Source organism: Lepidochelys kempii, chromosome 1 (assembly GCF_965140265.1).
Source record: "Lepidochelys kempii isolate rLepKem1 chromosome 1, rLepKem1.hap2, whole genome shotgun sequence".
In the NCBI taxonomy this organism is placed as follows: Eukaryota; Metazoa; Chordata; order Testudines; family Cheloniidae; genus Lepidochelys; species Lepidochelys kempii.
In genome coordinates, this window is record NC_133256.1 from 347,439,898 (window position 1) to 347,458,784 (window position 18,887).

Here is an 18,887-nt window from a genome sequence, read left to right on the forward strand (position 1 = left end):
GAAGGGAGCTGAGCATGGCCGGGGTGTTGTAGGGGCTCTGGCCAGCCACTGGGGGGAGCTGTGATCCCTGCCCTCAGCCAGGGGTTCAAATCCCACCCCAGGCAGCCCACGCCCTAGGAGTCGGGCTCAGAGCAGCCACCAGAGGCCCTGGCTTCTGGCTGCTTTGCCCTGCTTAGCCTGGCCGTGCCCCGGGTCCTCCCCATGGCTCACAATGGCCAGAGCCTCCCTCAGCCACAGAGAGCAGGACTTACCCAGTCCATGGCCCCCAATGGACACTGCGAAGAGAGGGAGGGAAAACTTGTGAGAACAGGGCCAGCCACAGAGCTGGGGCATGGGGCTTCGGGTCGGGAGTGAGGGGCAGAGGCCAGAGGTCATGTGGGGCGGGGGACTGGAGGCTGTGTGGGGCAGGAGGGGGGCTGGAAGCCACAGAGGCTGCATGGGGTGGAGGCCACGTGGGGCGGGGGTCAGAGGCTGCATGGGGGTATGAGGCAGAGTTTGTGGGCCACAGGGGACAGGAGTCCGCATGGGGCAGAGTCTGGGGGCTGCTTGGGGTGGGGGCTGGAGGGCACGTGGGGCAGAGTTCGGGGGGGTCACAGGGGGCAGGGGCCGGAGGACACATGGGGCAGAGTCCGGGGGCTGCATCAGGAGGGGCTGGAGGACGCGTGGGCCAGAGGGCGCATGGGGCAGAGGGCCTGTGGGGCAGAGCCCAGGGGCTGCATCAGGCAGGGGCCGGAGAACGTGTGGGGCAGAGTCTGGGGGCCGCGTGGGGCTGGACCCACCTGTGACCAGGCACTTGCTGGCGTCGCCGCTGGGCTGGGCCAGGGTGCGGAAGGGCGAGAAGGGGATCTCGTCGCCCCCATACTTGATGGTGATGGTGTAGCGCCCCGTCAGGTCGGGCACGTAGGACACCGTGTAGGTGCCGTCCCCGTTGTCCCGGATGTTGGCCTTCTTGGGCTTGCCCTCGGGATCCTGGCCAGGCACAGACGGGTCACAGCCGCTCGGCCGCCCCAGCTCCCCAGCCCAGGGCAGTGGGCAGAGCCTGGCTGGGGGCCCTCCCTTCCACCCCCTAGGGGGCTAGTGCCCCCATCACAGCCATGAGCCCCCCAGCCCAGTACCCCCCCGTCACAGCCATGGGCCCCCACAGCCCAGTACCCCCCATCACAGCCATGGGCCCCCACAGCCTGGCACCCTGCCATCAGAGCCCTGGGCCCCCCTAGCCCAGTACCACCCCAACAGAGCCCTGGGCCCCCCAGCCTGGTACCCCAAATCACAATACCATGGGCCCCCCAGCCTGGTACCCTGCCATGAGAACCCTGAGCCCCCCAGCCCGGTACCACCCCAACAGAACCCTGGGCCCCCCAGCCTGGTACCCCACAATCACAACACCATGGGCCCCCCAGCCTGGTTGCAGAGCACCCCCATCAGAGCCTTGGGCCCCGGCCCCCAGCGCCTGGTTGCAGAGCACCCCGGAGCCTTGCCAGCACTCACCAGGATCTGCACAGTGAGCAACCCCTCGCCGGCGTCACGCGCGTCGATGGTGAACTCCACGGGTAGGCTGGCGGGGATGCCCGCGGCACTGAGGCCTGGCCCGCTGGCCCGCACCTTGCTGGCATCGTGAGCCGGCAGCGCCTTGATCTTGAACGGGCTGGAGGTGGAGAGGCCGGAGTCAGAGCTGGGTCAGGCCAGCTGGACGTGACTGAGGCTGGGCTGGTGGAAACTGGTTTGGGACTCGGGGGGAGGGCCCAGGGCTCTGGTCCCCCCAAGCTGGACTTTGCTGTAACTTCCTGCTTTCTGGGCTAACCAGCTCTGTTCCCGACCACTAATAACCCTCCTGTGTCCCACGCTGGCTGAGTCCCTGCGGGCTGCGGAGTGGGGGTGCAGGGCCACTTTGGGGGTGTGCGAGGCTGCCCCAGGTGTCCCAGCCAAGTGGACTCACGGGGTGAGCCGGCAGCTGAATGCTCCAAGGTCAGACCCAGGAAGCGTTGAAGCCGAGGAGGCTCCTTGCCCTGCGGGGAGACGCTGCACCAGAGTCCTGCCCGGCTCCATCCCCAGCGGGGCAGGAGCCCCGAGCCTGGGACTCCGGGAGGGTTAGGACTCAATCTGACCTTACTCCGGAGCCTGCCCCAGCCCCCTGCCTCCGGCCGGCTATTTGTCCAGCCAGGCCCGCGGGCTCCAGGAGCCATTGTACTTCGGCCTTGTGCTCCCCCCCGGCGGCACAAGCCCCCTCCCCCACACTAGCCCCTCCCCCAGGCTCACCTGCGCGGCACCTCCTGGTCGGCGTACTTGACGGCCACGGTGTAGGGCCCATCGCTGGCCGGGGTGTAGTTCACCTTGTGGGTGCCGTCCCCGTTGTCCCGCACGTCCACCGGCTCGGCCAGGCCTGCGGCAGAGGGGCACAGCCCAGCGGGCTCAGTGCGGGCACCAGGGGAGCCCCCCCAATGGGTACCGCCCTGCTCAGAGCCCCGCGGGGGGGGGGGGAATGAGGGGGGATGGGTAGCAGGGGCTGCCCCAAGCCCCCTCTCCCCATGAGCCACCCCTTCCGCCAAGCCATCCCATCCCCCACCCCCACCCCCTACCCCAAGCTGACCCATCCCCCGCCCCTTATGAGCCACCCCATTCCCCACCCCATGAGTTATCCCAACCCCCTACAAGCCATCCCCAGGGGGTTTGATGCCCCATTCCCACGCTGCGCCCAGCCCTGTCATGCCCAGCCTGGCACTGCCCAGCCGTGGTGGGGGGAGCCCAGGGGTCTGCTCCAGGTACCTGAGGGCCCGAGGACTGTCACCTCCAGGGGCGCCAGCCCGGCCTTGCTACAGTCAACGGTGAAGGTCTGGGGGACGCGGGCCCGGACGCCAGCCCCCAGCCCAGGACCCGAGCACTTCACCTTGCTGGGATCCACCACGTCCTTCACGGGCACTCGGAAGGGGCTCCCTGTGGGGAAAGGGGTGGTCACCAACCGGGGGGCAGCTGGACCCCAGCCCCCAGGGCAAGGCAGGGAGCCTGGCCTGCACTGACTTCAGGGGGACTTCACACCCGGATCGGGAACAAACCCCACGCCCCAGGGGCCGCCAGCCTGGCCGGGAACCACCACACCAGCCGGCCCGGTGCCCCCCGGCCCCGGACCAGAGCCGCGGGCCCAGCCGGCCCGGTGCCCCCCGGCCCCGGACCAGAGCCGCGGGCCCAGCCGGCCCGGTGCCCCCCGGCCCCGGACCAGAGCCGCGGGCCCAGCCGGCCCGGTGCCCCCCGGCCCCGGACCAGAGCCGCGGGCCCAGCCGGCCCGGTGCCCCCCGGCCCCGGACCAGAGCCGCGGGCCCAGCCGGCCCGGTGCCCCCCGGCCCCGGACCAGAGCCGCGGGCCCAGCCGGCCCGGTGCCCCCCGGCCCCGGACCAGAGCCGTGGGCCCAGCCGGCCCGGTGCCCCCCGGCCCTGGACCAGAGCCGCGGGCCCAGCCAACCCGGCGCCCCCTGGCCTCGGACCTGAGCCACCGGCCCAGCCGGCCCGGTGCCTCCCGGCCCACCCTGACACACCCTTGGCCAGCTCCTACCAAGCCACCCTGCAGCACCCTGGCCTGAGGCGCACGTGGCAGGACGAGGAGGTGACCCCAGCCTCCCAGCCCAGCTGGCTGTGACCCCATCCCCCAGCCCTGTGACCCCCGCCCCCCCGCCCAGCCTGTCCATGGCCCCTGGCTGCGGCTCCTACCTGGGATGGGGCGCCCCCCGAAGGTGATGTTGACATCGTAGTCGCCGGCCGTGAAGGGGATGTACTCCACGCTGCAGCTGCCGTCCTTGTTGTCCTTGCAGGACATCTTGGCCTCCGAGGGCCCCTCGATGGCCAGGCCCAGCCCGCCGGTGCCAGCACCCCTGCCAGGAGAGCCCGGGGCCAGTCAGAGCCCCCGCTGACCACCCGGGAAATCCAGCTCCGCCTCGGCCATGGGCCAGAGCAGAGGCGTGGGAGGGTGGGGGGAGGGCATCTGGGGCCTGGCCCCGCAGTGCACCGCTCCTAGGTCAGGGGGCTAAAGAGGGGCTCTGGCCAGGAGCAGCTGATGCCAAAGGCAGCATAGGGGGTGACCTGCCCCAGGGAGCCCCCTCCTTGCTGCCAGCCCTCAGTTATCTCCGGTGAGGCTGCTCTGAGCCAGGAGGGTCCCATTCGCCCCAGGCATGGCACATGCTTGCTAGAATCTTGCTCAGCTCTTGGCCTCTTGTGGCAGGGAGTTCCACAGGCCAATCGCAGTGGATGCATTTAGTAAGCGTCTGTCCTGGCCCTGTGCTGTTACCCAGAGTCCCCAGCCAGACCTTCCAGAGCCAGGCCACGTGGCCGGCCAGCAGTGCCAGGACAGGGTTTTCCTTCCCGCAGGGCCGTGCCCGTCCCCCCTCAGGGCTTTCACACCACGGAAGCCGCCCACCTCACGGGGCAGGGAGTGGTGTGGGAATGGGACCCAGAGAGCCACTCGCCAACATCCATCCCCCACCCCGGCCCGGGCCATGACCGCGGCGGCTCCGTGGTCTCCCCCTCTCCCCAGCAGATCCCGGCGGGACAGGGGCCGGTACCTGGTCTCCACGGTGAAGCGGTTGGACTTGTTCACCAGCCCCCCCTCCAGGCCGGGGCCATAGGCGCGCACACGGCTGGGCTCGCAGCCCTCGGTGACGGCCACGCGGAACGGGCTCTTGGGTACTGGCACCTCGTCATACGTCACCTCCACCCGGTGCAGGCCTGGTGTGCCAGACGGGGCGGGGAGGGGTCAGGAGCTGCCTCTGCTCCCCCCCAACTGCCCCTGCCCCCCAACTGCTCCTGTTCCCCCAGTTCCACACAGGGGTCAGGAAGCTCCCTCCCCAATGCCTGCAATGCCAACTGTGGGGCAGGGAGCCATGATAACCTTCTGTCCCCAAGGGGCGCTGCACCCCCAGACCCCACTGGGATTTTGGAGCTGGGGGAAGGGGGGGGCCTGGTCTCTGCTCCCCATCACGAGAAACCAGGCCAGGTTTGACATGGGTTCCTTCCCCTCCAGCCCAGGCAGCCCCATGGGGTATAGAGGCCCCTGGGACACCCCTCCCCAAGCTGAGCTGGAACCTGTCCCACCCCCACCCCAGTGAAATCCTCCTTCAGGAAGCCCCGAATCCCAAATCCACCACCCCCACCCCCACCAGGGTTGGGCTGTGGACCCAGCTCCCAGGCGACAGGTGCACCTGGAGTCCCCCGCCCTGGCCGGAGCACGCCAAGGTCTCTAACAATAGCCACAGACTCAGGGCAGCTGGCAGGGCCTGGGCACCAGAACGCCCCCCACTTGCCCGGCCCAGGGCACCTGCTCCCTACGGTCCAGCGATAAATCATCCCCCGGCTCGGCCACGGCGTCCCAGCCTTCCCAACTCGGACACTGATTTATAGCGTGACCTCAGCCAGTCGGTGCACCTCTCTGTGTGCCTCAGTTTCCCCCTCTATGCTGGGGATAATTACCCTGACCCTGGGCCTATATGGTGCTGTCTGAATGTCAGGGCTACTACACGTTGAGGGCAGGGATAGCCTAGCCCAGGGCTGGAGCTGTGGGTGGCCCTGACTGGGGGGGCAGGGCTCCTTACCCTCCTCGTAGGCCGTGTACTGGACGCGGTAGGTCCCGTCGCCGTTGTCTGTGAGGTAGGTTTCTGTCTTGGCACCCGAGGGGTTAATGACGCGTGCCTTGATGTGGCTGCCGCCCGTCTTGGTGAGCGAGCGGGCGTCCACGGTGAACTCGGTGGTAACCTCGCGAAGGACACCTGGCGGAGCGAGCGAGCGGGCGGTGAGTGCCAGTCTGCGGGCGCCGCTGCCCCCCAGAGAGCGCCGCACCGGCCTATCAGCGCGCCGGAGCCCGGGCTGTGCCAATCAGCTGCCAGAATCTTGGCTGAGGTGGTACCCGGCAGGACGTTTGGTGGAACCCCCTTCCTTGGCAATGGGCCCCGGGGGGCCCCCATCCCACCCCCGGAGCCAGGCAGAGCTGCACAGGGCCAGGGAAAGGACCCCATTCAGGAGGGAGCCGGTCGGCCTGGCCACACCCAAAGAGCAGAGATGGGGGGTGGGTAGGGGGACATACGGGATGGGGGCATGGGGACAGAGGGGGAGAGATGTGGGGGGGGGGACGGATGGAGGGGCAGATAGAGAGAGAGACAGGTGTGTACAGGGACGGCTAGAGGGATAGACAGAGAGAGGGTGTGTGGGGGATAGATAGATAGATAGATAGATAGATAGATAGATAGATAGATAGATAGATAGATAGATAGATGTGTACAGGGATGGGCAGACAGACAGACAGACGGGGGTGTCGGGGGATAGCTAGACAGACAGACAGACGGGGGTGTCGGGGGATAGCTAGACAGACAGACAGATGGGGGTGTCGGGGGATAGCTAGACAGACAGACAGACGGGGGTGTTTGGGGAGACAGACAGACAGGTAGATAGACAGGGGATGTCGGGATAAATAGACAGACAGATTTAGACAGACAGGTAGACAGGGGGTGTCTGGGGACAGCCAGCGGGGCCCTCACCTCGTGGCTCCACGCCGGGCCCGAAGACCTTGACGGCGCTGGTGTCGACGGCGGGCTGGACGTTGACGCGGGCGGGGAACTTGGGCACGGCGTGCCCGCCGTACTTGATGGTGATGGTGTAGGTGCCGGGGAAGGCGGGGCTGTAGGTGATGGTGTAGGTGCCGTCGCGGTTGTTCTGGATCACCACCTCGGCCTTGACCCCCGCCTCGGAGACGATCTCGATGGTGAGCGCGGCCTCGCCCGCCTTGGAGCAGTCCACCAGGAAGGTGGCGGTCTCACCCACTGTGCCGCGCTCCAGCCCCGGCCCGCTGGCCGTCACCTTGCTGGGGTCGAAGAGCGGCTGGATGTTGGCCTTGAAGGGCGAGCCGGGGATGTGGGACTCGGCAAAGAGGATGTTGATGGAGTACTCGCCCGGCTCCGTCGGCAGGTAGGACACGGAGCACGACCCGTCCCCGTTGTCCTGGCACTCGATCTTGGCCTCGCAGGGGCCCTCCACCGTCAGGCCCAGCCCGCCAGTGCCCGCACCCTTGGTGTCGATGGCAAAGGGGGCCGGCTTGCCCACGAAGCCGCCTTCCAGGCCCGGCCCGTAGGCGCACACCTGAAATGGGAGCGGGCGCACATCAGCGGGGCAGGAACGGCCCTGGGGGCAGCTGCCAGCGATGTCTTCTCTCCCCTCTGGCCATGGGAGGAGACGCGAAGGCTGCCCGCTCCCGGTCGGGGTTACGTCTCCCTACATGGCATGGGGGGTACCCCAGCCTGGCTGGGCAGTGGCAGACCCTGCCCCCCAAAAAGTGATCCCAGATCCAGCCCCAGGGAGCAGGCTGGGAGGGACCCCATCGGGCCCAGCCCTCCCTGCCAGCCCTGGAGCCTGGGACACTGCCTGGCATCTCCTTAGCCGGGTCGCACCCTCCTGTGTCCTGCAATGCCTGCTCTCTGCCTGGCACCAGAGCACCGGGGGGTCAATTCCTCACTGTCATCGCTCCGGTCTGCGAGAGCTGGGAGCGCAGCCCCCTGGTGTGGAGAGGGGAGCTGGGGGGCACCGCAAAGACGCCCCGGAGCAGACCGGGTGGGCGGGGGAGCCGGGGGGAGCCTGAGGAGCTGGGTGTGAAGGAACTCCACCCGTGGCATGCTACCAGGGCGACAGGAGATGGTGCCCGGCCCGCAGGCAGCCCCCGCCGCTCACCTTGGACGGGTCCGGAGGCATCACCCCCTCGACGGAGAAGGGGCTGCCCGGCACGGGGTGCCCATCGTAGGCCACGTCCACCTTGTAGGGCCCCTCCTCGGGGGGCATGTACTTGACGGTGTGGATGTCGTTGCTAGTGCCCGTCTCCACCTTGCAGGGGATGGGCCGGCGGGAGGGCGAGGTGATCTTCACGTCCACCTGGCCCTGCCCTCCGGCACCACGTGTGTTCACCGCGAACTCCTGGTCCCTGCCCACGTCCACCTCTGCAGTGCGAGATCAGGGCAATGGAGCTGCGCCCACAGTGTCAGCCCCTCGCCCGACACACCCCACCATGCCAGCCCCTCGCCCGCCGTGTCCCACAGTGCGAGCACCTCTCCCACCGAGCCCCATGGTGTCCCCCCTTGGCACCCCACCATGCCAGCCCCTCACCTGCTGTGCCCCACAGTGCGAGCACCTCTCCCACCGAGCCCCATGGTGCCCCCCTTGGCACCCCACCATGCCAGCCCCTCACCTGCTGTGCCCCACAGTGACACCCCTTTGCCCACCACACCCCACCATGCTAGCCCCTCGCCCGCCGTGCCCCACAGTGCGAGCACCTCTCCCACCGAGCCCCATGGTGCCCCCCCTTGGCACCCCACCATGCCAGCCCCTCGCCTGCTGTGCCCCACAGTGCGAGCACCTCTCCCACTGAGCCCCATGGTGCCCCCCCTTGGCACCCCACCATGCCAGCCCCTCGCCTGCTGTGCCCCACAGTGACACCCCTTTGCCCACCACACCCCACGGTGCCAGCCCCTCGCCCGCCATGCCCCACAGTGCCACCCACCCACTCGCCTGCCACACATCGCAGTGCCACCTCCATCTCCACCCACTCCTCCTGCACCCCACTGAACCATCACCCTGGCATTTTCCAGCCCCTCCAGCCCATCCCCCGGGTCTCTGGGCGCGGCCCTGCCCCCACTCACTGTTGTTGAGTCCCTGCACTTTGACCTTGCTGAGATCCAGGGGAGGCGCCACGCTGACGGTGAAGGGGCTCTTGGGCACGGGGTCCCCCCCGTACGTCACCGTCACAGCCAGATTGCCCTGCGCGGGAAGAGCAACCGAGTCAGGGAACGGACGGGGGGTGATGCCCGGCAGGGAGCCGCAAAGCCCAGCTGTGGGTGTGCAGGGGGGAGGGGGGGACGATCTCCGGTTGCTGGGCGTGTGGGGAACGATGCTCGGCTGGGGATGGGGTGGGGTATGTGCGATGCCTGGCTTCTGCATGTGCGGGGAGGGTGATGCCCGGCTGTAGTAGGGGGCGATGCCCGTCTAGGTGTGTGTGTGCAGGGGAGATGATGCCCAGCTCTCGTAGGGGGACGGTGTCTGGCTCGTGCAGGCGTGTGGGCGTGATGCCCGGCCCTGGAAGGGGGCGATGCCTGGCTGGTGTGTGGGCGGGGGAGGGCGATGCCCAGCCCTGGAAGGGGGCGATGCCCGGCTGGCGCGCGCCCCGGCCCCTCACCTGCTGGACGGCGGTGTACTTGACGGTGTAGGAGTAGTCGTGGTTATCGATGATCTCGAAGTCCCGCACGGCTGGGCCCTTGGCCGCCCCAGCGAACTGCACGTCCAGCTTGGCCTTGCCGGCGCCCTTGGTGAACACGGTGAAGTGGGTGGGTTTCCCGACCTCCACTCCTGGTGGGAAGGGGATCGAGGCGCCGGGTCAGCATCCTGCCAGCCCAGCTTCCCCCGGGCGCCCTGCACCCACCCGCCACACAGCGCCCCCTGGTGCCATGCAAGGCATCGGGGCTGGCACTGACTGCCTGGGAGAGTGCCCCCCGTCGAGCCCCTGCCCCGCTCCCCCCCACACAGCGCCCCCCGCCGAGCCCCGCCCTGCTCCACCCTGTCCCTGCAAGCACCCCAAGTTCTCTTCAGAGGTCTCCCATCCGGGTGCTGTGCAGGCCCCATACTGCTCAGGGGGGACTGCCAGCCTGGGGGGGGCCCATCCCCTGACCCGGGGGGTGGGGGCACTGCAGCCTCCTAGCCCACGGACACCCCCTCACCTGTCCTGCTGAGCCCGGGCCCCTCAGCCTTCACCTTGCTGGCGTCGTGGGACGGGTCCACCTTGATGCGGAAGGGGCTGGTGGGGATTTCCTGGGGGGCACAGGAAAGAGAGGGGTGAGAGAAGTCCTGCTGGCTGGAACCTGAGTCTGGGGGGCCAGGATCCCATGGAGGGCCAGACAGGGGGAGACCCTCCTGCTTCTCCTCCTGGAGCCCCCCGCCTACCCGGCAATCGCCCAGCCGGCTCCAACATGCTGCCCCCTCTGGGGTGGAACACGGCAGCTGGGCGGGTGGGCTGGATCCACCAGTGGGGACGTGAATTCGCAGCCATGGGTCCCAGAGCTGCCCCGGCCAGGCCCCTCCAGCAGCACAGACGCCCCCAGGCATGGGGTCTGCGCTGGCCACAGGGCTCCCATCACTCTCCCCCAGGGGCCTCCTCCTTAGCCTGGGACAGCAGCACGCCCAGCCCAGCCCAGCCCAGCCCCCACCCCCGCCGGCTCAGGGGGGCAGCCAATGGCAGGTCCCTCCCAGTATCCCCAGTGCCAGGGTGAGAGGTCACAGGGAGCCCCCTACAGTATCCCCAGTGCCAGGGTGAGAGGTCACAGGGAGCCCCCTACAGAGCCCCTTGAGATGCCCCCCCAAGGGGGGGGCACCTGGGGAAAACGGTGGCTTTGACGCTGGTCTGAGCCCCCCTGAGATGAGATGGCCCCATGCGCCATTCCTCTGCCCTGGGCCCAGCATCAGTCCCACACCCGGCTGGCGAAGAGCACCACAATGGTGTAATACCTGGTGCCAGGCCATACCCAGCTGGCGAAGAGCACCATTATGGCGAAATGCCTGGCACCAGTCCATACCTGGTTGGGAAAGAGCACCATGATGGTGTAATGCCCGGCACCAGTCCATACCTGGTTGGCGAAGAGCACCATGATGGTGTAATGCCCGGCGCCAGTCCATACCTGGTTGGCGAAGAGCACCATGATGGTGTAATGCCCGGCGCCAGTCCATACCTGGTTGGCGAAGAGCACCATGATGGTGTAATGCCCGGCACCAGTCCATACCTGGTTGGCGAAGAGCACCATGATGGTGTAACGCCCGGCGCCTGGCGGCGTGTACTTCACTGTGAATGTGTCGTTGTCATTCTTGATGATGTCAAATTCGATGTCAGCCTCCACTGGTCCCACCACGCCTGGGGCGCACTTGATCCCAATGCTCACATCCCCTGCAACAAAAGCCGAGGCAGCCCCCATCACCGGGGAGCTAGCCAAGCCGCTGCGGGAGCTGGCACGCAGGGCGCTGGTCATGGGGGGCTGGACTGGCTGAGCCCCAGGGGCAGGGGGGCTGGCACACAGTGGGGGCCGGGTAACGGGGGGGGACTTGCTTTCTAGCCCTGGGTAAGGGCGGGGAGGCTGGAGGACACAAGCAGCCCCCATAACCCCCTAGGCCTGCCCCGAGAGATCCTTTGAGGCCAAGGGGCAGCTTGCTCTTCATGCCCCATGTAGCCTGCGGACCCGCAGCCAAGCTGGCCAGTCCAGGCCCCACAAACATGGTGGCGTTTGCAATAGTGGTGTGCCCATCCCACTAGAGATCGGGCTGAGACCCATCACGCTCGCTACACACGTGGGCCCCTGAAAGCTATCAGACGGCAGCCCTGACAGCGGTGCCCTGAGCACAGCTAGAGTCCCATGGGGCCGCGCACCACCCAGCAGAGGGCATGGAGAAGCAGGGATGCCCCACAGCCCCTCGGCCAGCCCTACCTTGCCCGGCCTCGCTGCAGTCCACAGTGAAGTAGGTGGGTTCGTTGGCTTTGAGCCCCGTTTTCTCCACGCCGGGGCCGTACACCTTCACCTTCTCCGGGTGGCTGCCCTCACCCACGGTCACCTGCCGGGAGCAACGCGCCGTGTCCATGGGCCCTGGCTAGCCGCGGGGCCCAGCCCCCCGCCCCACACCCACAGGGGGCCGCTCCATCCTTGGCGGGCTGGGCAGGACGCCAGGGCCAGCTCCTTTGGGACACCGCCGGGAAGGGGATGTTTCCAAGCCAAGTGGAGGGCTGGGATCCCCCTGAATCAGGAGCCCCCTCAGCGCCCTGCCATTGCCTCGTCGCTCCTCTGGGAGCTTGGCGGGGTGCCTAGCCGGCGGGCACCGGTGCCCACTCAGTCCCCCACCGGAGGGCCAGCAAGAGGCAGGGTCACTCACCCGGAAGGGGCTCTTGGGGATGTTCACCCCGCCCCAGGAGATGATGATGGTGTGTTTGATGGGCTTGGTGGGCACGTAGACGCAGTGGAAGGTGTTGTCACCGTTGTCCTTGATCTTGATGTCAATGGGGAAGCCCTCAGCATCCTGTGGGCACAACTGGGAGCTCAGCCGCAAGGCGGGCACCAGAGGGCAAAGGTCACCCCCGCCCCAGGCTGTGTGCGGGCCAGAGAGAGCCACCCCTCCTGCTCCCTGGAGGATCCTCCAGTTCCCCCTGTGGAACCTGGTACTGCATAGGACAGGGCTTTGGCTGGTACCCCACTAGTGCCACGTGCTCCGGGGGATTCCTCACTTTGGACTGGATTTATAGCCGGTCTAACTCAGATCAGATCATGGGCCCATCTGGCCCGGTATCCCGCCTGCCTGCTGCTTCGCGCCGTGGGCCCATCTGGCCCGGTATCCCGCCTGCCTGCTGCTTCGCGCCGTGGGCCCATCTGGCCCGGTATCCCGCCTGCCTGCTGCTTCGCGCCGTGGGCCCATCTGGCCCGGTATCCCGCCTGCCTGCTGCTTCGCGCCGTGGGCCCATCTGGCCCGGTATCCCGCCTGCCTGCTGCTTCGCGCCGTGGGCCCATCTGGCCCGGTATCCCGCCTGCCTGCTGCTTCGCGCCGTGGGCCCATCTGGCCCGGTATCCCGCCTGCCTGCTGCTTCGCGCCGTGGGCCCATCTGGCCCGGTATCCCGCCTGCCTGCTGCTTCGCGCCGTGGGCCCATCTGGCCTGGTATCCCGCCTGCCTGCTGCTTCGCGCCGTGGGCCCAACTGATTTTACAGTAAAGATTTTACCATTTCATAGTAAAAATCACAAATGAATCAAACTGTCCCAAAGACTCTGCCTAGAGAGAAATTCCAGGCTGCAATAAGCAGAGTACAGCAGTGGGGATGTATTACCGACCGCCTGACCAGGGTGGTGCAGTGACTGTGAAATGCTCGGGAGATTAGAGAAGCTATAAAAATAGAAAACTCAGTAATAACGGGGGATTTCAACTATCCCCATAGTGACTGGGTCCACGTCACCTCAGGACGGGATGCAGAGATAAAGTCCCGGACGCTTTCGAGGACGGCTTCTTGGAGCAGCTTCACGAGAGGAGAAGCAACTCTGGATTTAGTGCTGAGTGGAGCCCAGGATCAGGCCCCAGAGGGGACTATAGCTGAACTGCGTGGTAATAGCACCAACGGACATCCCGGGGCAAGGAGATCCCACCCCTCCCGAGGGAGCCCAGTCCAGGGCTTCACCACCCTCCTCGTGAAAAAGTGTTTCCTAACGTCCAACCTAGACCTCCCCCACTGCAACCTGAGACCATTGCTCCTCGTTCTGTCATCTGCCACCACTGAGACCAGCCCTGACCCTGGACCCATCTAGCCCCGTCTCCTAGCCTCCAACAGCAGCCAATGCCGGCAGGGAAATGCCCCCAGTGTACCCCACAAGCAGGAACCTGCCCTCTGGGTAATGCTTGGGTCCTCAGCAGAGATTGGCCCTTGGGGCACTGCCCCGGATGCCCTGCCAGGGCTGGCCCCAGCAAGGTACCCTGCGCTGAGACCCCCACTGGGGCCCCTCCTACCTGGGCATAGATCTTGAGCTCGGCTTTCCCTGCTCCCCGCGCGTCGATGGTGAACTCCGCCGGCTTGTCCACGATGCAGCCGGTGGGCTCCAGGCCGGGCCCGAAGGCCTTCACCTGCCGTGGGAGAGCGGGACCTCAGCCAGGCAGCCCGCCAGGAACGCACGACTGGGCGGGGTGCGCCGTGCCCTGCGTGGGCCGGGCAACAGCTCCCTGCCCCAAAGGGACCCCCCAGGGGAGAGGGGACCCCAGCCTCCCACCACCGAATGCCAGCGCTGCGGGGAGAGAGCCTGTCCCTGCCAGGGTGCATGGGGGGCTGGGACCCCTGGGAACGGGGCTGGGACCCCCCCAAACTCATTTCACCCAGGCCCCAATGCAACTATTGGATGGCAATGATCTTTACTCTGTGCTGAGACAGCGCCCCCTAGAGGGGAAAAGCCCTGTACCCCATTCCTGACCCCACTGGGCCAGCCAGTCCCCTGCCCTGGAGCCAGATCAGAACCAGCGCCCCCTGGAGGAGAAAGGCCCTATGCCCCATTTCCCGCCCCACTGAGAGAGCCACCCAGCCCCCCCGCCCCCAAGAGGATCTGTCCTCAGTTTCCCTAGTTAATTTTAGACTCATCCATCTGGCCAAAGTTTTATAAAATTCCTTCTGTGCCTGTCTCCTGAGACCCACCCCGAGCTGGGCTCCTGGGGGAGGGGACCCCCATGCCTGAGGAGGCAGGGGGAGAGGGGATGAGCCGGAGTGGGGGAGCAGACAGGCGGCAGAAAGGTTGGACTGCAGCTGATGGGTCATAGGCCCTGTACTGCACAGAGCTAATGGAGAGTCTCCTGCAGCTCAAGTGGCAGGGGCAGGGGCTAGGGAGGCCAGAAAGGGCCGGGGCGGCCGTACCTTCTCTGGGAAGTACTCGTTGGTGGCCGGCTTGATGTGTGCGATGAAGGGGCTGTCCTTGATGTCCTCGTCGTCGCAGATGACATGCACGGCGTATTCCCCAGGCTCCGTGGGCCAGTAGCGCACGTCGCACGACCCGTCCCCCTTGTCGTCGCACTCGATCTTCGCCTGCGACGGGCCCTCGATGGAGAAGCCTGCGGGGGAGCCGGGGGCCAGCATCAGCGGCTGGGCCAGGGCCCCCCTCCCGCCCCGCAGCCGCCGACCCCCACCCAGCCCACGAGGCCCCGGGACGATGGCAAAGGCTGCCCAAGCCCACCAAAGGGGGGATGCTCAGCAAATTCCTTCCACGCACCCCGCTCCCCCTGAGCCCTTGCCCCCTCCCCCCCGGACCCCGCCGCCCGCTCCCCCAGATCCCCTCCTCCCCCTGGGGCCCCGCTCCCCCAGATCCCCTCCTCCCCCCAGGGCCCCGCTCCCCGCTCCCCCAGACCCCTCGCCCCCCCTGGTCCTGCCACCCACTCCCCCCATATCCCTCCCTTCTTCCCCCCGGGCCCCGCCGTCTGCTCCCCGAGATCCCTTCCTTCTCCCGGGGCTTTGCCGCCACCTCCCCCAGATCCCTCCCTTCCCTCAGGTCTCCATCTCCTGCTCCCCCAGATCCCTTCCACCCCCGAGGGCCCCACTGCCCACTCCTCCAGGTCCCTCCCTGCCGCCCACCGCCCGCCCTCTTACCCAGGGTCCCCACTTCGGTGCCAATCGCCTCCACCACGAAGTCGGCTGATTTGCCCACCACGCCAGTCTCCAGGCCCGGGCCCCAGGCCCTGACTTTCTGGGTGCCCGGCTCCGGAGCCACCTGCACCTCGAAGGGGCTGCGAAGGAGACAGAGGGTCAGAGCCAGGGGACCCCGGGCGGCCAGGCTGCTGCTCTGCGCCCGGGACACCACTAGTGTAACGAGCGTGACAGGGCTCAGCCACTCCCCGGCTCGAGAGCGCAGAACGACCCTGGGCAGGAATCTGCAGGCAGTGCCGCCAGGGCGCTCCGAGCTCCCCCTCCCCCTCCCACGCACGCGCGCATGCAAGGCTCCGGCACTTGTCCAGACACGGCTCCAGCCCCAAGCGCCACGCGCCAGGCCGGTCCCTTACCTGCGGGGGATGCTATAGCCACCCCAGGAGATGGCCACCACGTATTTGCCAGGCACCATGGGGTAGTAGTCACATTCGTACACCCCCTCGCCAGCCTCCCGCACCTTCACCGGCTCCTCCGTGCCTTCTGCAGAGAGAGGGGCAAGGCGGTGAGAGCCGAACCAGGCCGGGGAGCACCCCGCCCGGCCTGGGCAGTGCACGCAGCGGGACTGCTGCCCAGCCACCGCGTCCGTTGCCAGTAGGGCAGAACCTGGCGCCTTCCGCTCCAGACACACTGTGCTACAGAGCCGGCCAGTGTGCCATGCTCTGTCCAGCAGGGGGCAGCAGTGACACTCACCCCCCCCACCCCCGCTCGACACGTGACTCAGTTTCCCCAGCACTCTGACCCAGGTGCTGCTCTGCCCCGGCTGAGGACAGGCTGACAGAGAGAGACGGATCTTTCCAGTGATGCTCCAGGGCACTGGCCCTCGCCTCCCACCCGAGCCCCACACAGCTTCCCCTCCTGCCCAGCACTCACTCGGCCCCTTCACCACGACCTTGAGCTTGCCACTGCCAGCGCCCTTGGTGTAGACCTTGAAATCAGCCACCTCCTTGACTCGCACGCCCTTGGGCTGGAGGCCACGGCCCGTGGCCCGGCAGGCATTGGGGTTGCAGGCTGTGGGGATAGAGAAGAGAGAGCTTAGAGGGGAGGTGCCCCGGCTGCCACCCCCCTGCTCCTCACCCAGGTCACCCAGCTGGCTTGCTGGCCTGGGCCTGGGGGCTGCACTGGGCCCGAGGCTGGGAAGCAGCTTGCCCTCTGCGTGGCATGTGCGGTGGACCAGCACCCGGCCATGTCACTTGGAAGATCTCACATCCCGGGTGGCCTAGACCCCCTGCAGCCGGGGCACCCAGGTGTCTGTGCCCAGGCCAGGCAGCCTGTAGGCCCACAGCAGGGGCTGGAGAAGGATTAAACACACACACACAGCCTGCAAAGGGCAAGGGGCTGTCTCACAAGGGGGCAGACAGACCTAGCCTGGAGGGGGAGGACGGGGGGGGGGGGAGTGGGGAGACGCTATTGACATAATCTGGGACCCTATAGATCATCATTGCAACCAAGGTCCTGAAGTGGCACCAAATCTTCTATAAAGGGGGTCAAATAAGGTGTCTAAGACAAGGTTAGGATTTGCTGATTATGATTATGCTCTCTATATGTGTGAATCGTTGTTGTATGTAAAGTTATAAGTATTGGCTCTCTACTGTCTGTAGTTCAAACTTGTGCTCTGCTTCTGGGTGACACCCCAGACAAGCTGGTGTCAGCTCTGCCTAGCCGGCCGGATGGCCCATGAAGGACCATCAGCGACACACCTGACCCACTGAGAGAAGGCAGATACACCTTGCGACTCAACCAGGCACGCAGGGACCTGCCTATGGACAGACCGCTGAGGGTTTTCCAGGCCATGTGAGGGGCAGCTTGTCTCTGGGACAAGGAAAGCAGAGACCACCTGGCAAGAGACTATAAAAAGCTGCGGCAGCTCCTCCACCTGGTCTTCAATCCTGCTTCTGCCCTCTGGAGGGACTTGGCTACACTGAAGCTCTGAACCAAGGACTGAACGACCCCTCCCAGCTGGGGACGTTCTCCAGAGACTGGATTTGAACCTGCCGTTTATTCCATCACTGCCACAAGCCTGAACTAAGAACTTGGCCATCACTGGATGTCATTGATTCCATTTCACCAATTCTAGCTCTCATCTGTATCTTTTTTCCTTTTATGAATAAACCTTTAGATTTTAGATTCTAAAGGACTGGCAACAGCGAGATTTGTGGGTAAGATCTGACTTGTATATTGACCTGGGTCTGGGGCTTGGTCCTTTGGGATCGAGAGAACCGTTTTCCTTTCAGTGGGGTGTGGTTTTCATAACCATTCGCCCCCATAACGGGTGGCACTGGTGGGGATACTGGGAAACTGGAGTGTCGAAGGGAATTGCTTGTGTGACTTATGGTTAGCCAGCAGGGTAAAACCAAAGTCCTCTCCATCTGGCTGGTTTGGTTTGCCTTAGAGGAGGAAAAACCCCAGCCTGGGGCTGTAACTGCCCTGCTTGAAGCAATTTGTCCTGAATTGACACTCTCCGTTGGGTCCCACCAGAACCAGCAGCGTTACAGTCCGAGTCTGTCCATAGGCAGCTCCCTGCACACCTGGCTGAGTCGCAAGGCGTGTCTGCCTTCTCTCAATGGGTCAATTGTAAAGGTGCCACAGGATTCTTTACCACTTTTACAGATCCAGACTAACACAGCGACCCCTCTGATACTTTATTCATACAAGCTCTGGCAAATGTGTGGAACCCAATTAACATAGTCAATGTAGATATTAATGTTGTCCATAGTATAGGAATCTTGGCAGTTAGTCGTGAAAGCAATATGGTAGTGTGCCTCAGTTTCCCTTTTCATACAGCACATTAGGTCTGGAATGTCTTTTCCCCAGGGAAAAGTTTCAAGCCTGTTTACAGGCACTAACTGTGAAACATCCGTATTACAAGGCCTTTTTAACATAAAGTGTGTTTTTATGTATCACTCTGAGCAGGTTTAAGGGTTTTTCATAAGATTAGGCACATTGTACATTTTTACAGTTCTTGTTAATAGCAACACATTAGTTCAAAAATTACCATGAGCAATAATAACAAATTCATTGCAAGTGTCCATCTACAGTCAGAAGACGGGGAGTGGCTGGGTCATTACACATACTGAATCTATTTCCCTAAGTTAAGTATCCTCACACCTTCTTGTCAACTGTCTAAATGGGCCACCTTGATTATCACTACAGAAGTTTTTTTCTCCTGCTGATAATAGCTCTTCTTAACTAATTAGCCTCTCTCAGTTTGTATGGCAACTTCCAACTTATCTGTATGTATATATCTATCTTCTTACTATAGGTTCCATTCTATGCATCTGATGCGCAAATAAATTTTTTAGTCTCTAAGGTGCCACAAGTCCTCCTTTTCTTTTTGCGGATACAGACTAACACGGCTGCTACTCTGAAACCTGACATCTACAGTCATGTTTGTCATGCCACACCTTTGGCTCAATACCATTGGGGTTTTGGCATTTTAGGGTTAACCTGTGGCTTCCCTTTATAAAATTAAGTTCTCTTTTTCCTCCTGAAGGATCAAACCCTGATTTCTCTTGCTTAAGAGAATTCACTGGCTGGTTGGGTGTGCTCTCTGTGCTAACAGCTATTAGCAAGTCCATCTTCTCCCTGCCAGCCAAGTAATTTGCATTACCCCAGACAGGAGCCAGTTCACCAGTTTTCAGATCCTAAACTGCTACCAATTCCAAGGCTGGACTCTGTTTTAAAGAG

General features: G+C 64.8%; 1 protein-coding gene across 6 annotated transcripts in view; it reads right to left on the reverse strand.

Moving 5' to 3' along the window:
* FLNC (filamin C) overlaps window positions 1-18,887 on the reverse strand; it is a 59,201-nt gene that overhangs the window by 15,046 nt on the left and 25,268 nt on the right. For 4 of the 6 annotated variants that reach the window (XM_073328954.1, XM_073328952.1, XM_073328956.1 and 1 more), the window contains exons 9-29: window positions 16,074-16,211; window positions 15,557-15,683; window positions 15,147-15,283; window positions 14,421-14,614; window positions 13,532-13,645; window positions 11,919-12,062; window positions 11,480-11,603; window positions 10,784-10,944; window positions 9,728-9,818; window positions 9,190-9,359; window positions 8,657-8,774; window positions 7,695-7,957; window positions 6,512-7,109; window positions 5,573-5,746; window positions 4,547-4,709; window positions 3,699-3,859; window positions 2,764-2,931; window positions 2,257-2,380; window positions 1,489-1,645; window positions 780-969; window positions 252-275 (exon numbers count right to left, since the gene is read on the reverse strand). In XM_073328954.1, coding sequence (XP_073185055.1) covers window positions 252-275; window positions 780-969; window positions 1,489-1,645; window positions 2,257-2,380; window positions 2,764-2,931; window positions 3,699-3,859; window positions 4,547-4,709; window positions 5,573-5,746; window positions 6,512-7,109; window positions 7,695-7,957; window positions 8,657-8,774; window positions 9,190-9,359; window positions 9,728-9,818; window positions 10,784-10,944; window positions 11,480-11,603; window positions 11,919-12,062; window positions 13,532-13,645; window positions 14,421-14,614; window positions 15,147-15,283; window positions 15,557-15,683; window positions 16,074-16,211 — 3,540 coding nt within the window. The remainder of the gene's footprint in view (window positions 1-251; window positions 276-779; window positions 970-1,488; window positions 1,646-2,256; window positions 2,381-2,763; window positions 2,932-3,698; window positions 3,860-4,546; window positions 4,710-5,572; window positions 5,747-6,511; window positions 7,110-7,694; window positions 7,958-8,656; window positions 8,775-9,189; window positions 9,360-9,727; window positions 9,819-10,783; window positions 10,945-11,479; window positions 11,604-11,918; window positions 12,063-13,531; window positions 13,646-14,420; window positions 14,615-15,146; window positions 15,284-15,556; window positions 15,684-16,073; window positions 16,212-18,887) is intronic. The other 2 variants (XM_073328955.1, XM_073328953.1) reach the window with 1 other exon arrangement.